Source organism: Macrotis lagotis, chromosome X (assembly GCF_037893015.1).
Source record: "Macrotis lagotis isolate mMagLag1 chromosome X, bilby.v1.9.chrom.fasta, whole genome shotgun sequence".
Classification (NCBI taxonomy): Eukaryota; Metazoa; Chordata; class Mammalia; order Peramelemorphia; family Peramelidae; genus Macrotis; species Macrotis lagotis.
In genome coordinates, this window is record NC_133666.1 from 107830953 (window position 1) to 107849756 (window position 18804).

Sequence of the window (18804 nt, forward strand, 5' to 3'; positions counted from 1 at the left end):
AATAAATTTCCAGTGGGTGAGGAAGGGGGAAACAATAGCAACATGGGCAATTAGGATAGGACTTGTATAGGAAGTGCTACATGAAGGAGCTAAAGCTCATACTAGGCAGAAGTGAGAAGTATGTACATTCCGGGTATAGGGGACAATCTGTGAAAGCTACTTAGATGGAAGTTGAATGTCTTGTATAGGAAATAGTAAGGAAACCAGTTTGTATGGAACACCAATAACAAAAGAGTGCAAATGAGTTTGCTATTCAGTAAGCTTGGAAAGGTAGACTGAAGTCAGACTGTAAAGGACTTTCTTTTTTAAAAAATTTATTTATTTTGAATTTTATGATTTTTCCCTAATCTCACTTCCCTCCCCCCATCCCACCCCCCACAGAAGGCAGCCTTTTAGTCTTTACTGTAAAGGACTCTCAACATCAAACAGGATGGGTTTGTTTTGTGTTTGTAGAGTCACAAGGAAACTACTGGAGCTTTTAGAGCAAGGAGAGACACAGTTATATATTTGTACATTGGGAATATCAATTTGGCCACTCTGTAGCAGAAAGCCTGGAGAGGGAAAAATCTAGTTTGGAGGCTGCTGCAAAAAATCAGTTAAGAGTGATCAAGGATGTGGTTTCAAGGGTTGCTTGAAAGAATGGTGGTACTATCAACAAGGTAATTAGGAAGAGGAGATAAAGGGTTTAAGGAGAAAGATACTAAATTCAATTTTGGACATGTTGAATTTTAGATGCCTACAGTTGGTGGGGTAGAACTAGAATTTAATAGACAAATACCAGATAGAATAATGTGGATGTCATCTGAATGGAAATGATAATTAAACCCATAAAAGGTATTGAGATCACCAAGAAAGTACAAAGTGAAACTAGAGGGCTTAGGACAGAACCACAAGGAATACCATTAGTTAGGAGACTAGAAATGGATGATGATCCAATAAAGAAGACTTAGAAGAGAATAAAGAAAACAGTATCAAAAAAATCAATGAAGAAAAAGTCTCCAGGAGAAGGGGTTCAGCAGTGTCAAATGCAGTAGGGAGGTCAGAGAGAATAAAGAGTGAGAATAGGAAATTAAATTTGGCAGTTGAGAGATCAATGATATCTTTGAAGAAAACAGTGATGGTTTCCATACATTTACCAGAATATAGATATAGATATGTTTGAATGTATGTATATATATTTACACAAACATTAGGATATATATAAAGGATCTGTGATTTTGAACCAGTAGAGAACTCTCTTCACCAAAGGTAGCTCACAACTCATTAATCACTTAGTTGATAAGTTCTAAGGAGTTACCTGAGGCAGTTTGTCCAGGGTTACATAATAAACAAATGACAGATGCAATATTTGAAACCAGGTCTTTCTGACTACAAGTACATTGCTGCCTCTGGTGCCTCTCTCTTTCCCCTCTTCCCTCTCCTACCTAGTTGAATTAGAGGCCACAGAAAATACATATCAAACATGCCCTCCTTTGTTCACCCACCTTTAAGAAATCTGGACAAACATGATATGAAGGATCAATTATAACTTTTTCAGCTAGTTGAACTTTTCATAAATAAATGATAAAAGAGTAGTACTCAAAAGAAAAGAGAGAATATGAAAAAAAACCCATAGCCATTGATGTACCCATTAAAACTGTCTCTATACAACTAGTAGCCAAACTTTAAGCAAGACCTGGGACCATTAATTAACAGAAGAAACAATTAGTTAATTAATTCATTATTTCTAAGAGCAATGATAAAGTCAGAGGAAATGTCAAGGACTCAGATTCAAATTCAGAGAGCAAGCAAGCAAAGGGGGGGGAGAGAGAGAGAGAGAGAGAGAGAGAGAGAGAGAGAGAGAGAGAGAGACCGAGACCCTTAACTACTACATCAAATTAATTTTGAAGTTGCCCTGAGGATTGATTGATTTAAAACCAATTGAATATCTGTGGACATCCTCAGGCCTGTTAAAGAACATAGGAAAATCGCAGTCTCTGCATGCTAATGAAACAAATTAGACAATGAAAAATTTCTTAATTCAAATTGTCTTAGATTTTAATGGAAATTTTTATTGGTAAAGCTGTTATTAGAATTTCTTTGATTATATAAACTGAATCTGTACATGGTAGACCATAAATACTTGCTGGATTATATTTGTTGGATAGGAGTCATTTCTCTACTTCACTTAATTAAGTGTGCTTCCCTAGATGAGCTATTTGATGCTGCTTCAAAAGACAGGTGGAAGATGATTTAGGACATGCACAATAATTGATTATCTAGAGATAGTCAGGCATAGGTAAAACCCTAGGAGACCTAAAGAGGTAAAGTTGGAAAAAAAGTTTATAAACTGAATCAAAACCAGAATTTACATGATCTTCAAGCAACAAGCATAATTATTAAATGCTAGCATTTAAAAATTTCTTTAAGGTTTGCAAACCTTTCTACATATGATAGCTCATTTGACTCTCAGAACAACTTTGAGGGGTAATTGTTATTATTATTGCCTTTTTCATAAATAAGGAAACTGAGGTTGGGAAGCATTAAGTGACTTTCCCAAGATGACATAGCTACACCAGCTCTGTCCATATGTATGTGACAGAAACTGAACCTAGATCTTTCTGACTCCAAGCCCTTCATTCTCTCCATTTCACCACCAGGTATGTGGGCACATCTCTTCACAAGACAGTTTCACTGCTCCAGAAATTCCTCTTCTCTAATTCCAGAGCAGGAAGGGTACTCTTGGAAGATGAAATATATGAGCCACTATAAACTGTATGTGAGATGCAGTTGAGGAAAGTGATCCACCATGAGCATTTAAATGTATTGTCCAACCTCATTCACCAACAGCTATCTTCAGTTCCTCACAGTGAAGTAAAAATCTTTCCTACTAAAATAGATTCTCAGATTTAAGTCTGAGACTTTCCAGTTTCAGCTAAGAATCTCAAATATTCCAACTACTCCTGGCCCTTTGTTCCCTACCAGTTTGCCTCATAGGAAAAGAAGCAATGGGATTCCCATTTTGCTCATAGATGAAAAACAGATTGGTGGCATTTGCCTTTCTCAAACAGATGCCAATAACCCTTTATAAGAAACTGAAACCTTGACTCTTGGTTATATGTTGACTCCCCTATGGTACACTACTCAAACTTCATTGGGGTCAGGCTACATGGCACTGAAGAAAGATCAATGGGTCTGGAATCAGAGAAACATGGTTCAGATCTGGCTCTACAAATCCCTACCTTTGAGACCTTGGGCTAGTCCTTGACCCTCAGTTTATTCAATTGTAAAATAAAGGAAGTTGCAGCAGCCCTAGATCTCTGATAAAAAAGACCTGATTAGGTGACTAGGACACTAAAGTAGCAAATAGACAAATTAAAAACCAAGGGATTAAGGGATTGGGGGGTGGGGCTATGCTCATTGTACATAGCTTTCTGTTTTCCACCATTTTTAAACTTTTGTTAAAAACCTTACATATATTTGCTTCACTAGGTAGCATTTACATAGGGTTTTAAGGTTTGCAGAATATTTTACAAATATTATTTCATTTAATCTTCACTAATTACCTTGAAAAGGTAAGTATTATCAATATCCCCAATTTACAAATGAGAAAATTGAGGTGGAAACTGAGTGACTTGGTCCAGAGTTATATGACTAGTAAATAAATGTCCAAGGAGAGATTTAACTTCAGTTCTTCCTGACCATAATGTTGAGTCGTTTCAGTAATGACTGACTCTTCATGACCTCATTTGGAGTTTTCTTGGCAAAGATATTGCATTGGTTTGCCACTTTCTTCTCCATTTCATTTTTAGATGAGAGAACTAAAGCAAACAGGGTTAAGTGACTTGCACAGGATTACCCAGTTAATAAATATCCTAGGTCAAATTTGAATTCAGTCCAATGCTCTATCCACCATGACTCTAGCTGTCCCTTCTGACTATAATAGCTAGTATTACATAGAGTGCTTTTAAGATTTGGAAAGTGCTCTATGAGGATAATCTCATTTTACACATGAAAAAAACTGAAGTGACTTACCTAGGGTCACATCACCAGTAAGTGAGTTCAACTCAGGTCTTTCTGACTCTAGGCCCAATATTCTATCTACTGCATCACCTAGCTGCCTGTGGCCACAGAAACCTATTCAGAGTTTCCTTGTCAGAAAATTAACACATTTCCTGTGTTTTCATCTGTGTCAGCATTTATAAACCACTAACCATGTGGATTTTCTCTTGTCCTTTTCCCCCATCCCTATCTCTTCTAGATGATAGACATGATGTACTTTGTCATCATTATGCTGGTCGTGCTGATGAGCTTTGGGGTAGCTAGGCAAGCCATCCTCTTCCCCAATGAGGAGCCTTCATGGAAGCTGGCCAAGAATATTTTCTACATGCCCTACTGGATGATTTATGGGGAAGTGTTTGCAGACCAGATAGACCGTAAGCAAGTTTATGATTCTCATACACCAAAGTCAGGTATTTAACTTCAATCCAGTGATGTCTTTTCCAAGATCATTTGTTTGTTCTCAATAAATGGCTCAAGAGAGAGGACTGTTTCGGAACTTGGATTCTTGGAGGAAAATCAATCCCAGAAGGTACATGGTTAGCAGTAGTAAAACCTTCCTTGGATACTTGTTTCCGATGGTGTCCTCTTTGTGACTTGGTTTGGCCAAATTTTTTTTAATTTCAAAGAGATGGATTACTTAAAAAAATTAATTCCCTTTTTTGGATTTTAAATCCTAGGACCATGTGTTGAGTGTGTGGATATCAGGAATGTGTTCTGCTACTGCCACCTCTTTTTAAAAAAATTAAATCCTAATATTTTATTTCAGAATAAATTCAACATGACCACAAGAATTCCAGTGTGGGGGAAAAAAGAATCTATAGGTGTTTTCCATATGCTGAAATCAGTTCCCCAATTTCTCTCTCCCCAAATATTTTAAATGATGCACTACTGCAAACTCATTGGAGGTGGCAAATCTTGAAGTTTCATTTGGCTGGGATTATGGAAAATGACTTAGGTTATAAATTTGAGTTGTGTGCTATGTATGCCAGAGGTAAAAAAGCAGCTTATGCCCTGGAGTGATGCTATATGAGAAGCAAAACAGAGCAAGACCTAGCCCCATAAACCCTGATATATGCTGATTTTCGGGGGGGGGCATCCCTCTTTTATGGTATTTAAATATGTGTTTGTCCTAGAAGTCTTTTCAAGGTTCCAATTCGCAAAGAAAAAGTCAGGGAACACCAGTTATGGGAATGCATGGGAAGAAAGCATCAGGAATAAAGGCATTGCTTAGTGTGGAGGAATCAAATCCTTAGAACAAGTTTTTTCACCTTTTCCCTGAGGAGTATAGCTCTAGAAATAACATCCTTCCTGCATTGTTGAATTAACATTTTCTTAAACATTTTACTGACAGGGCAGCCAAATGAGTACTGGACTATATGCATGGATTAAGGTTATATAACCAATTGGTGATACTTATTAAAAATTAGGGGGGGGGGAAGAGAAATAGTCAATATTCTGCCCTTTATAGGGTGTAGACCAGGAAATCAAGTTCAAAGCACTGAGTGGTATGATTCTACCACCACTTAGAGAAGTACAAACTGTCCTCAGACCCCACTTTTAAATCCTTTTCCTTTCATCTCCAATTCCCTTGGAGTTTAGATAAACTCTTGTCTCAGACCAAGAAACCTGAACCCAATAAGTCTTCTTAGAACAAATGCTCATTTAATGAGGATGGACAGACTCTCCAGAGAATTTTTTTAACTCTATCATTCTCAGATAGATTCTTAGGTCAGTAATTCAGTCAACAAGCCTTTATTATGAATGTGCAAGGCACTGGATATAAAAAGAAAGATAAAATGAAGGCCCTGCTCTCAAGGATCTCACATTTTAAGGGAGGGATAATAGTCATGTATATCTAAGAGATGCATACAAGGTAAAGTGGAGGTCATCTTAAAAGGCATCCCTCCCAGAGACTTCCTTTCTCCAGGACATCAAGTAAACAGGGAAAGTTTCTTTCCACATGGTTCCTAAAAAAATTATTCCCCAGTTTAAAACTCACCTATTGTCTTATGTTTTCCTTGGGAGAAAAAAATCCAAGAAATTTCCTTTTTTCCACTTAGTTTTATTGTTGATCTTTCTGGGTTTCCATTCTTCCAAAATCTTTCCTTAGTTCTTACAGGCATTAGAATATCCTATCACCATTGGAGGAAGGGAGGAGGGCTGGGAAGTTCATTGGGATGTAAGTTTATTTATGAGTAGGAGTTTCTATGTCCCTCTACAAGTGGCCATTTATTGATGTTGTACTAAGGACTTGCCTAGTGCAACAGACACCGCAATCTGGCTGAATTACAGGATTTATTTTTATTTTTATGTTTTAATGAAGGGCTGATTATAGTTTAGAACCCCAAACCTGTCAAGATGGAAGAATTTTTTTGTGTGTGTGAGTGAGTGGAGTCTGGCAAGGCATTTACTATACCATTAATTTTATCAATAATACCATACATGTGTAAGAATAAATTACCTCCCCTACTACCAGCATTTTGAGGAATTGAGTGAACAATACTTTGATGAAGTGACCCACTAGAAAACTCCTGACACACTTCCCCCATCCCCTTTACTTAGGTCCTCCTCCTACCCAAAGTTAAGATATATACTTCATTGTAATCTTTATACTTGTTCTAAGCTAAATCAGCCACTGTTTTTCTGTCTAGAATACTCTAGAGTATTTGTCCTTTCTCAAATGTGTGCAGCAGAGTATCCCCAATCTTTTAACTTATTTGAAATTATCTGTCCCTTTAATGAATTTATTTGGGAGGCAGTGGGGCATAATGAAAAGAGCTCTAGATTTGGATTTTGTTTTAAAGCCCCAGTTCAGTCATTTACTTACTTCCTTTAAGACCTTGGGCAAGACCCTTTACCTCCCTGGACCTCAGTTTTCTCACCTGTAAAATGAGGAGATTGGTCTACATTACCTTTAAGGTTCCTTTCAGCTCTTAATCTATGATCCTATGATTTCCACATGACTGCATGGGAGAAACTGAGTAGGAGTGGAGATCCCTCCCCACTCCCCCCTAGACAGTCAGAAGATTATTCAGTCCCAATTAGAGAGATATTTGAGAAAGGTACAAATCAGGTTTGCTACTATAAAGTGTGTCGCCTCTTTTCTGTGCCAAATCCAGGTTGGTTTGTGAAGCATGCATTCAGGCTGATGGAATCTCGAATCAACCCGGACCCACCACCCTGCAGAGGGTCTGCCCAGTGCTGTGACTTTGCTCTTTGTGGGGGCTTTTCTTTCTCTCCCAAAATGCTGCACCTCTAATACACATCCTCCAAAGAATTCATTTCTAACCCAATGCACGTGCTCTGTGTCTAACTTTTTTTAACTCCAAAATGGCTGCATCCATTTCATGTTTAAAAAAAATAACCTCAAATTGGAATGTATATGGATGTATGACAATGCACTGAGACTTGTTACCTTCAGACTGACAGCTCAGAAGTGAGGCCAGCTTTGATACCCTCACTTCTGGGAACAGGGGTTACCTATGTACAATATATTATTTTTCTAGTAGCTTGGCAGTGACCAGAAATAGTATTTCAAAGAAACTAGAAAACAAGATTTATTTAACAATGCTTTATAAATGTGCCCGAAAGAAAACTTTAAAACTGGGGTATGGGTGTAGGGGTGAAAGCACTCAGAATAACATGACAGAGTAAAAAGAACCTTTTACCTCTAAGTAGTTTTTGAAGACTCAGCCAGGGGACAATAGAGAATTTTCCTAGTAGTCTGTGGGATAAGCTCAATGCTTTTTATTCTTTTGGGAAGGGGGGCAGAAAGAAATAGGTATGACTTCATTACCCTGGAAATTCTAAAGTAACTAGGACTGTTTTGAGCAAATTGTCTTAAGTGTTCACGTCAAATTAAGAGATGTTTTTCAAAAACCAAAATAACATCTATGTATGCAGTCATTGGGTCTTCAACTCACAGTACCACACCCTGCCAATATGCTCTGACATAAAGATAGGTGATGTGAAAAAAAATACATATTAACTGTTCATGCCTGAAGATGATACCTTCTAAGTAATAGAGAAAGAAACCATTCTGGGCAAAGGAACAAATGGGGAACAGTTAAGGCTGGAGCCATGGACAGTGTTATAGGCTCCAGCCAGTGCTCTCTATAAAACTAGTATTAGGTGGGATCTCATTGTATCTAAAACCCTGTTTTCCTCTATTTGTTGGTGATTTGGGAGAAAACCTAGGAAATATCTTTTCAGTAAGCAAGGAAATGGGAGTGGGGTGTGAACCCCTTTTCTCTGAATGAAGTTCTTTTCCATTTATACAGTATCAGCCTTCTCTGTCTTCTTATTTTCCTATCTAAAGCAGAGGATGGGAAGGAACAAATAGTGTACCTAGAAGCATTAAATTGGGGCTAAAGTTAGGCTTCCTTTCTGACAGCCTGAATAATTTTACAAGTTTAGGTAGTCATTTGAAAGCAAGATACTGAAAACTACTTTGACATCTTTGCACTACCGCTCACTCCTTTGATGTTACAATTTAGCTATCAAGACTACTTAGTACACAGGTCAAATCTGTTTTTTCTTTTGACTGTAATCTCAACATCACAACTGACAGTCTCTCTAATAGGAGATGGAGTCACAACTAACTGCACTATTTCATTACTTATACAAAAGCTTCCTAGAAAACAGCCTAGTTTGTTGTGGCTTTTTTTTTTAAACTATCCTGTTAAGTCGACAGATCTGAAAGGACAAAAAAAATGTTGCTTTTTAGTTAGTTAAACCAGGGAGCAGATATACATGTAAAGTCAAAAACAAGAATGCTATTAGTTTTCTGATCTATAATGTACCTTAAAATTTTTGTCTACACTTTGGATGATACATCAAACAACCAAGATGCCTAATTTCTCAAATATGCTTGACTTTTTCCCTTTTTTCTATCTCTTTTTTTTTGACCTTATGATTTCAGTTGTGTAGGGAACTTCTGTGAAGACTCCCTTCACAGACTGCAGATTAGATACTCATTTGCAGATCTACTAATAACAGCCCCAGATAGTTGCTTAGAGCATTGAGAGTTTACATCATTTGCCTGCCCTTTCTCTCTCTCTCTCTCTCTCTCTCTCTCTCTCTCTCTCTCTCTCTCTCTCTCTCTCTCTCTCTCTCTCTCTCTCTCCTCTCCAAAGTTTGCCTTCTCTCCACTATGACACTCAACTTCATGATGCATTAACTTAATTTGTTCTATTTTTCAACTTTGAAATTCAATTCTTGAAACTTAGGGCAGTGTGTGCACCTGTTTGTTATTCATTGCTGATAATCTCTAATAGATTCAGAGCTCTGCCAAAGAAAGAAGGAATTAGCATCTTTGGCAGCTAGAATATAGAGAAGTGTTGCCCAACAACCTCCAGTCCCCCTAGAAAAGTATTTTAGATAATAAAAACTAACAATTTTCTTAAAACAAAATTTAATAAAACGGTTATAAGACTAAGCTGAAATGAAATATTTTCTGATATGAAATTTCTAAACTTGAAAGACATCAGGGTCCCACTGACAGACATGTGTTATCTATAAACAAACCTCCCCAAGGCTCATCACCAACAGGCTGGCCACTGAGTGATGAATTCTTTAATAATAGCAGCCCATGTAACAAATAAAATTTTAATATGTCCTATATGGTTCTCTTCTGCCTTTAAAGTGACTGTGACAGTTGAAAAATAGGGAAGCTGGTATTCAGAACCATCTAGTTTTCAGACCATCTGTAAACATCAGTTTTTAACAGTTAGTATTCTAAGGGTGTTATCTTATTATGATATAATACTGAAGGAACAAAAATATATCCATATGGACTTTTTTTCTATAAATAAATTTAAAAGATAGAATTAAGCATATGAAGCCAGGTGGAAGAAATAGTTCGCAGGTTCTCCTAAGAGAATGTAAAAATAGAATTGGGGGAGAGTGTATCATCATGTTTCCCAAAAACAACAAGAAATTTTGTTTTATGAGAGTCATTTGCCCATCATCAATTACAACACTCAAGAAGATTGTAGGCAAAAAGAACGCCATGAAAATATAGGTTCATCTGTTTGCCAGCATGATTTTGCAGAGAATGAAAAAGAAAATGTATTAATAATGTGGAATGTACAAAATCAAGTAAACATATATTAAAACTTGGTTACTTTATTATGCAGGTAGCCATAGGAGATGATGGACAAATATTTTGTTTGAAAAGGTGATTACCAGGCAGTAGAAACACAAGAATGAAAGTCAAAATTCCTACCCCAGAGAAGCTTGCATTCTAATGATATAGATATAAATAGAGATAGAGATGGAGAGAGATAGACAGAGACAGAGACAGAGACAGAAACAGAAACAGAGAGAGAGAGAGAGAGAGAGAGAGAGAGAGAGAGAGAGGTAGAGGTAGATATAGATGATAGATATAGATATAGATATAGATATAGATATAGATATAGATTAGAGATGGAGATAGATATAGATTAGAGATAGAGATAGAGATAGATGATATAGATAGAGATTATAGAGATAGAGATAGAGACAGAGATAGAGATATAGATGATAGATATAGATATAGATATAGATATAGATATAGATATAGATATAGATATAGATATAGATGTATACATGTCATTTGCTGAAAGAAGATAAAAGATGATTGGGAGAAAAATGAAGGAAATTAGCTTTTATTAAGTATCTGTGTGCCAGGGTCTGTGCTAAGTGTTTTTACAAATATTATTTCACAACAATTCTCACAACTCTGGGGAGAAGGTGCTTTTATTAGCCCCATTTTACAACTGAGGGAACTGAGGTAGAGGTTAAATAAAGTACACAGGGAGGGAGTAGAGAAACTAGAATCTGAGAAAACCAGGAAAATGTGTGGGAGGGTCATTTGGGGAGATCTTTGTTTTTAAATGTAAAACACACCTCTTCAGCAAGCCTTTGAATGAACCTAGGAATTCTAAGTGGTGAAGGTGAAGGAAGAGTGCATAACAGACATGAGAATCAACCAGTTAAAAAAGCACCCAAAAGGGAAAAGGCAGGCTGAATATGAGCTGCTAGATTGCAGTGTGCATAAAGGAGGATAAAGAGTAATAAAGCTTGAAAGGTAGTTTGGGGTCAGCTTTTAAAGGCCTGTAAATGCCAGAGGAGTTTATATTTGATCCTAAAGGAAATAGGAAGCCACTGGAATTTATTTGGTGGGATATGGTCATTCCTGCACTTTAGTAAAATCATTTTGGCAGCTTGTGAAAGAGGAATTGGAGGGTGGAGACTTGAGGCTGGGAGAATTAGGAGGTTAGTCCACTGGTAGAGATATGAGGTGGTCAGTCACTGAGCTGTAGTGGTGGCTGTGTGAGTAGGGAGAAAGGATTAGGTATGAAGAGATATGTGGAGGATGACATGAAGTTGACAATCTTCAGGAAATAACTAAACAAGTTGTGACACATGAATATAGCAGAATGTCAGACTGCTCCCTAGAATCATGGCAAGATTTATTTTGGTTGATGCAGAATGAAGTAACAGAACCAAGAAAATAATAAATACACAATGGTCACCAAAATGTTGAACAGAAAGTACAAACAAATCTTAAACACCTTATACATAATGATCAAATTTGACCCTAAAGAAGAAAATAAAAAAATATATATCTCCCTCTTCCCTTATAGAAGGGGTGGATCACGGGTATACAATATCATATATGCTATCATGTTCATTTGATGTGTTGCTTAAGTTTTGCTAAACTTTTTCTTCTCTCTTGTTTTAAATTCTTTGCTACAAGGGATGACTCTCTGGGGACTGGAGGGATATGTTTGGGAATGAAGGTGATGTAAAAGTAAAAATCGTCAATAAATTTTTTTTAAAAAAATGTTTGGAGATTAAGAAATGAAAAAGATTAAACCTTGTTAATTATCCAGGAGTCTCAAATCATAAGTATGTTCTTAAAGAAGATAAATGAAAGGCACTCAAAAAAATTGATTCCATTTTAGTATTACTCAAAAAAACTGATTCCATTTTAGCAAACTGGAAATAATTGATAACCAATATAGAGACCATTTCATAATCCAGTGTCTATATGTATCATATAGGTATCATATCAATGATTACCTAGACCAAAATTAAAATCAAAATAAATCAACAAAAAAATGGGAAAAATGAAAATAAAACCTCCCTCCCTGTTTACAGTCTTTTCTTTCTTTAATCTATCCTATACACAACTGCCAAAATCTTCCTCAAGTACAGATCTGTCCATACCACTCCTGTGGTTAAAAAAGAAAAGAAAAAACTCCTTAAGCACAAGCTCTACCACCTAATGTTTCAGACTTCCTTAATGTGTTTCCTATCTACCAATTCAGACTTATTTCTCATCATTCCCCTATATTTACTCTGTGTTCTAGCCAAAATGGTCTGTTCTCAAAACATTCCATTTTCTATCTCTATTTCTTTGCCTATGTTGTCTGCTAACCTGGGAATGCATGCTATCCTTTTTAAAATCCTTACTTTCCTTCAACACCCAATTTACATGCCGCCTCTTCCATAGAGCTTTTGGATCTCCCAAAATAGTGTTCTTTATCTCCTCAAATTATTTCATTCTTACTTTCCTGTTTACATTTTCTATTCTCATGTAGAATGTAAATTGAGGACAGGAATCAATGCCTCACTATTCTTTTCCTTTTAAATTTTTTTAAAATTTATTTAAGGTAGTGGGATTAAAAGACTTTCCCAAGGTCACACAGCTAGGCAGTTATTAAGTGTCTGAAGTCAGATTTGAATTCAAGTCCTCCTGACTCCAGGACTGGTGCTCTATCCACTCAGTATTTTTTCTTCCATAAATTATTTTATTTTTACTTTCCTATTTACATAGTCTATCCTCCAATAGAATGTAAGTTCCTTGAGGGCAGGAATTACCACTTTAGTGTTCTTTTCCTCCTAAAATTAGTTTATTTTTGTTTTCCTGTTTACATATTTCATCCTCCAATAGAATGCAAGCTCTTTGAAGGCTTGCACATAGTAGATTCTCAGGAAATGTTTTAACAGCAAACACTTGCTCTCCTTGCTGAGCAAATGCACGTGCTAAGAGTACCACTAAGAGTACAGGTACATTTGTTAAAAAAAAATACAAGAGAAGAGAATGAACAATTAGAAGTGTCACTTCACAAAATATCAAAAAAAAAAACAGAATAGGAAAAACAACCTGAAGAAAACTTGGCATAAAATCCATCCAAAATCCATCCAAGTTAGATCATTCCAAAAACATTTATAGATTAAACTAGGACAACAGATAGATATAAAATAGATTTGCCAGAGTTTCTATAGCAATCTGTTCTCATCATCAGTGATGATGGGTGTATATTCAACACTACAGTGCCCACTGTGCAATGTGAAGGAGTAGAAATATCACTTAGGAAGATGAAGTGGGGAAAAAAACAGCTAGACCTGACTAAATACATATCAAAAAAAATGTGTCCTGGAAACAACAGAGTTTTAATGACATCCAGGTGGGGAGTAATTTTCAAACTATCTTAAAGAGACGAGACTGAAAGATAAGAGATCACAGATTGTATTTTTAACCTAAAATGGCGAGTTATTAGTCTTAAGCAGCAATCAATCTAGAAGTATAATTTTTTGTCCCATTAAACTTTTTTTTTGTTTTTTCCCCCAATAAATTCTTTTTAGAAATGACATGCACACATAGATATATGTCCATATGCAAATAGGAGAAGTTAAACAGGTAGATATTGATGATTTTCTATAACAGAATACATAATTATAGGCTCATAGTTTACTAAAAGGGGCAGAAAATACAAAAGTACACTATCCTTACAAATTCCTGATTTTTAAAAATCATTTGAATTGACAGAAAAAATATTGCCATTAAGGTTCTGTTACCATAAGAGCTTCCCACAATAGGATACACAGATTAAAAAGTGTTCTTGGTCAATATGACCATAGAAACATCGCTGTGTGATGATCCTCTTATTATCATTAACGAGCAAGGGATATAAAAAAAAAAAGAAATGGTCTTTCAGTATCATAGAAGATGTTATTATACAAATACAAAGGGAAATATTCTCTGTGAATAGTGAGATATTCTTTGTGAATGATTTTTTCCTCACTGCATCTGCCATTGGGCAGATCCTTAGCTATACAAAAATGGGCTAACATTGGAAAAACTGGTTGTTGTTCTTCATTCTTGAAGAGAATGAAAATAACATCACTATGCTAGAATCAAATTGTATTATGTCCAACTGTGACTTACCACACTATTATGAGTTCAGAATGTTCTATCATATGTTTGTACACAAATAGGTCATGTGAACATTTGGGGTGAATTCTCGAAATTTGTGTATCTTCTATTTCTTTTGAGTATAGAAAAACTAAGTAGACAGATAGTGAATATTTCCCTAATTATGACCTCAGTCAATCAAAAAGTATTTATTAAACACTTACTACATGTCAGACACTATGCCAAGTCTTGAGGATGGAAAGAAAGGTTAAAAAGTCTGTCCTCAAGGAGCTCACATTCCTATGAGGAGACAACATATAAATAAATACCTGAAGGTATATGAGAGGAAGAAGTATGGTATTGCAGTGATGTTAACAAGGGCCAGGGGCCAGGAAAGTCAGAAGGTATACCCTTAGCTAAGAAACAAAGATTCAGAAGTAGAGGTAAAGCACTTCAGGAATGACAGACAGCTTCTCAGATGGGAAATAAACTGTTGCAAGGATAATCAAACTAGAAAGGTGGACAGAGATGGACCTCACTGAGGAAATTATATGGTGGTTTCAATGATCCCAAACTACTAGCTTGCTTTAAAGTCCATCTTTTTAGCTTCACCATTCTCCTTATAAGGGACATGTGCTAATCTTATTTGAATTGAATAGAGAACTTATTCACATTTTTAAATGATATCATTTAGCCTCTAAATTCTATAATCTAGAATTTAGAATTTAAATTAAGGGTGGGGAATTTTCTTCTGGGAGAAATCATTTGGTCTGGTGCTGCCATGGCAACCACAGGCAGGACTCAAAATTAAATAAATCTAGGATCTTGCAACTTAATCAAATATTTCACCAAATATAGAGGTCAATTGATAATATGGTAAGACCTACAAATGATACTATAAATACCCAAATGACCCTTGACAGAAAAAAGCTGTTCCCCACCCCTTAACTAAATGATATCATTTAATCTCTTAGTCCTTCTGGTCAACTCTCTATGACTAATTTCAGAAAAGGTACTGACCTGCATTAGTAAAGGGAGTTTACTCACTTGGAAGTTCTCTTGACCAAAGAAGGATCAGTTTTTTACCTATACCTATACAGTTCTCATCTCTATTCTCTCAATTATGCTATATGTTTACAAGACATACCAAAAAAATCAAAATTGTGATTTATTCAAAAAGGCAACAAAAAGACATATAAAAGGAGGAGGAGTATAAGGCTATGAAATATGACATTACAAGCAAAGACTTACTTTGAAGAAATAGCATTAAAGACATCAAGACTATATTGACAAGATCAATCATATAGGGCTAAGAGTTGGATAGTATGAAGCCACAAAATATTAAAAAATTGAAAGCAGGCATCTCAAGCATTTATGTGTCATGGATATCTCTGATAGTCTGGGGATACCTGTCAACTTCTCAGAATGAAGTTTTAAAAACAAAGAAGACCAATTATATTAAAATGATCACCAAAAATTTTCTTAAAGCAAGTTCACACACTCCAGACTAAGAAACCCTTACCTAGAAGAAGACTTCCAGCACATTGGATAGATCCTTTAGGAAATATTTAAGGAAGAATATGAACCAAAAAAATCTCTTAGTATAAAAAAGAAGATTATGAATTAACACTATGTATGGAGGGGAGGGAGAGAGGTCCCATAACAATAAAATCAAAGATCCATCAAAGTAGTTATAGAATTTGCCCCCCCAAAATCAAAAACCATGTTTATCCAGTCAGAAGTCCTGGATTCAAATTTCATTTCTCATATTTACCTCTATATGAGAATACAAGCAAGTCACTTAAACTTATTCAAACCTCAATTTCCTCACCTATTAAATAAGTATAATAATCCTAACACTATACTCCCTCAAAGATTTCTTGAGTAAAGTGTTTTGTAAAATTCATACTGATAGACATTTTAGTTAGTGATAATATCATGTGACTAAAAGCCAAGGTTTTCGGAGATCAATATATACAAGTCTCTGTTAGGATGTGTGATCATCAATAATTTATTTTTATAATATCTCAGTTAAAAATTAATAAACCTACAACGTGAACTTTATTTGACAAGTCTGGGTGGACTCAGTTTTGTAAGGGAAAGGTTTGGATTCCCATCCAGACTGATTTATTCTTTATCATGATAACTGGCATGAACAGCTGGAGAAATCTTATGTACAACCCTATAATAAAGTACTTAACTTAATAAAAAACACTTAACTTAGCCTGTCAGGTAACATTATTTGCCTCTTGATTGTAATTCAGTCATCAGAGATCCAGGGGTAATTTTCTGCAAGTCCTTACATGTTTTCCATCAGAACCACACAACCCCTATGTTTTTCCTTTCTAATGCAGTCTCTGTCATCTGTAAAAAAAAAAAAAAAAAAAAAAAAAAAAACCTTGGGTGTTGAAGCAGTAACTTTATTAAGAATGAGAAATTTGCCAAACTTTAACCCCAAAAAGGTTTCTGATAGATCTCTGGGAATTATGAATCTATGAGTCTCACTTGCAAACTAGTAAGGATTATCAAATATATAATACCATCTGATGTTTATATGGTGCTTTAAAGTTTACAAAGCACTTTACAAATATTGCATCTTATCCTCACAATAATCCTGGAAAGTAGGTGCTGTTATTGTCCTCATTTTACAACTTGGACAAACATAAGTGAAGTGACTTGTTTAAAATCACAAAACCATCACATTTGAGCTCAAGGAGTAGAGGAAAGAAAAGGAAGAGAAGGAGAAGGAGGAGGGGGAGTAGCAGTAAGCCAAGAATTATATAGCACTTACTATTTGTCAGACTCTATTCTTACCTAACCTTACCTTATACACATAATATCTCTAAGAAGGAGGAGATATAATTATCCCATTTTACAGATAAGAAAACCTGGCAAATGTAAGCTAAACACCTTGCCCAAGGTTACACACCAGTGAATGTCCTAGAAAGTATTTGAACGCAGGTCTTCCTGATTCCAGGTCCGGCCTCTATCCATGGTGCTACCTAGCTAACTAATAAATAAAAGGTAAGACCACTGAACACTTAAGTAGACATAACCCTTGCAGGTTATTGGGAGGCAATTTGACTCCTATAAGGGCCATGTCAGATCATCTATTAGTTGTGTTATGGATAATGAAAGAAAAATGGATGTGATTTACTTTATAAATGCTTAAATTTCTATAATGTTCTAAGTCTTTCAAATATATATATATATATATATATATATATATATAGTATTTTACAAAGCATACATGATAATAGATATACATATATATATATATATATATATATATATATATATATATAAATTTATGCTCAGGGTCATATAACTAAAAATCCTATCTCCAGCAAGATTCCTGACTCATAACTCTGGAGCTATTTTTACAGACAGGGATTACGTGACTTTCCCAAGGTCATACAAATAGTATCAGAGGTGTGATTTTAATCCAAGTCTGAATCCAAACACCTAAATAGTTCTGAGGCAAAAAAAAAAACAAAGTCGATAATAGACTGGACATTAGATGTATATTAGAATCAAAACAGAAAATATGTTCTTATTAAGTCTGGAGTTGCCTGAAGTACTATGTGCACTTCTGATTACTATAATTTCAAGAAAGACAGATGGGAACTAGAAATGATTCAGAAAATAGGAACTCAACTAACTAAGAAAATGAGAATTTATAACATGAAAATGCTTTGGAAAATATTAAGTACTCTTTAGTCTAGAAAGGTGATAGTGAAAAGATGATGTAAATGCAGTCTGAAATCATAAAGGGCTATGATCAGAGTAAACCAAGATATATTCTTAAAGTCCCAGCATCCTTATAGCATTGGGAATTCCTGATGCTTGAGAAGGGGAGCTTTGAAACTAATAAAAGAAAGCACTTTTTTTCACAACCTGAGTAAGTAAGCTTTAAGGAAGTATAGTCTGAAAAATAACTTGAGATGATGAAAATTTAAAATACCTTTTAAAATTTTTAAATAAATTCATCATAATATCAATAAATAGCATTTATATCTCTTTGTGGTTTGTGAGATGCTTTACAAATATTGTTTTATTTGGTTATCCCTGCTATTATCATTCTCCCTACTTTACAGATGAGGAAACTGAGATAGGTAGAGGTTAAGTAACTTGCCCAAGGACACACAACTAGTAAGTGTCTGAGGCTGGGGACTAGTAATGGGTAAAACAGCCATGCCCACCAAGTCACCAGCCCTGAGTACTATAGTAAAGGCTAAGAATACAATCAGAAAAGCAATATGGTTCATGCTTTCTAGGTATCACATTCTAACTGGGGGAAGCAACAAATATAGGGGCATGGGGCAACTAAGTGGCACAGTGGATAGAGCTCTGACCCTGGAGTCAGGAGGACCTGAGTCCAAATCCGACTTCAGACTCTTAATAATTGCCTAGCTTGTGTAGCCTTGAGCAAGTCACTTAACTCCATTGCCTTAAATAAATTTTAATAAATAAAAAAATAAAAATCAAATATAGGGACAGCTAAGTGGTTCAGTGCTAGACTTGGAATTTTTTCAAGTTCAAATCTGGCCTAACATTTGATCCTGAGCAAGTCACTT

At 35.6% G+C, this 18804-nt stretch overlaps 1 protein-coding gene across 3 annotated transcripts in view; it reads left to right on the forward strand.

The window, feature by feature from the left end:
• TRPM3 (transient receptor potential cation channel subfamily M member 3) overlaps positions 1 to 18804 on the forward strand; it is a 385211-nt gene that overhangs the window by 299517 nt on the left and 66890 nt on the right. For all 3 annotated transcript variants that reach the window (XM_074206394.1, XM_074206395.1, XM_074206392.1), the window contains exon 19: positions 4241 to 4415. In XM_074206394.1, the coding sequence (XP_074062495.1) occupies positions 4241 to 4415 (175 nt within the window). The remainder of the gene's footprint in view (positions 1 to 4240; positions 4416 to 18804) is intronic.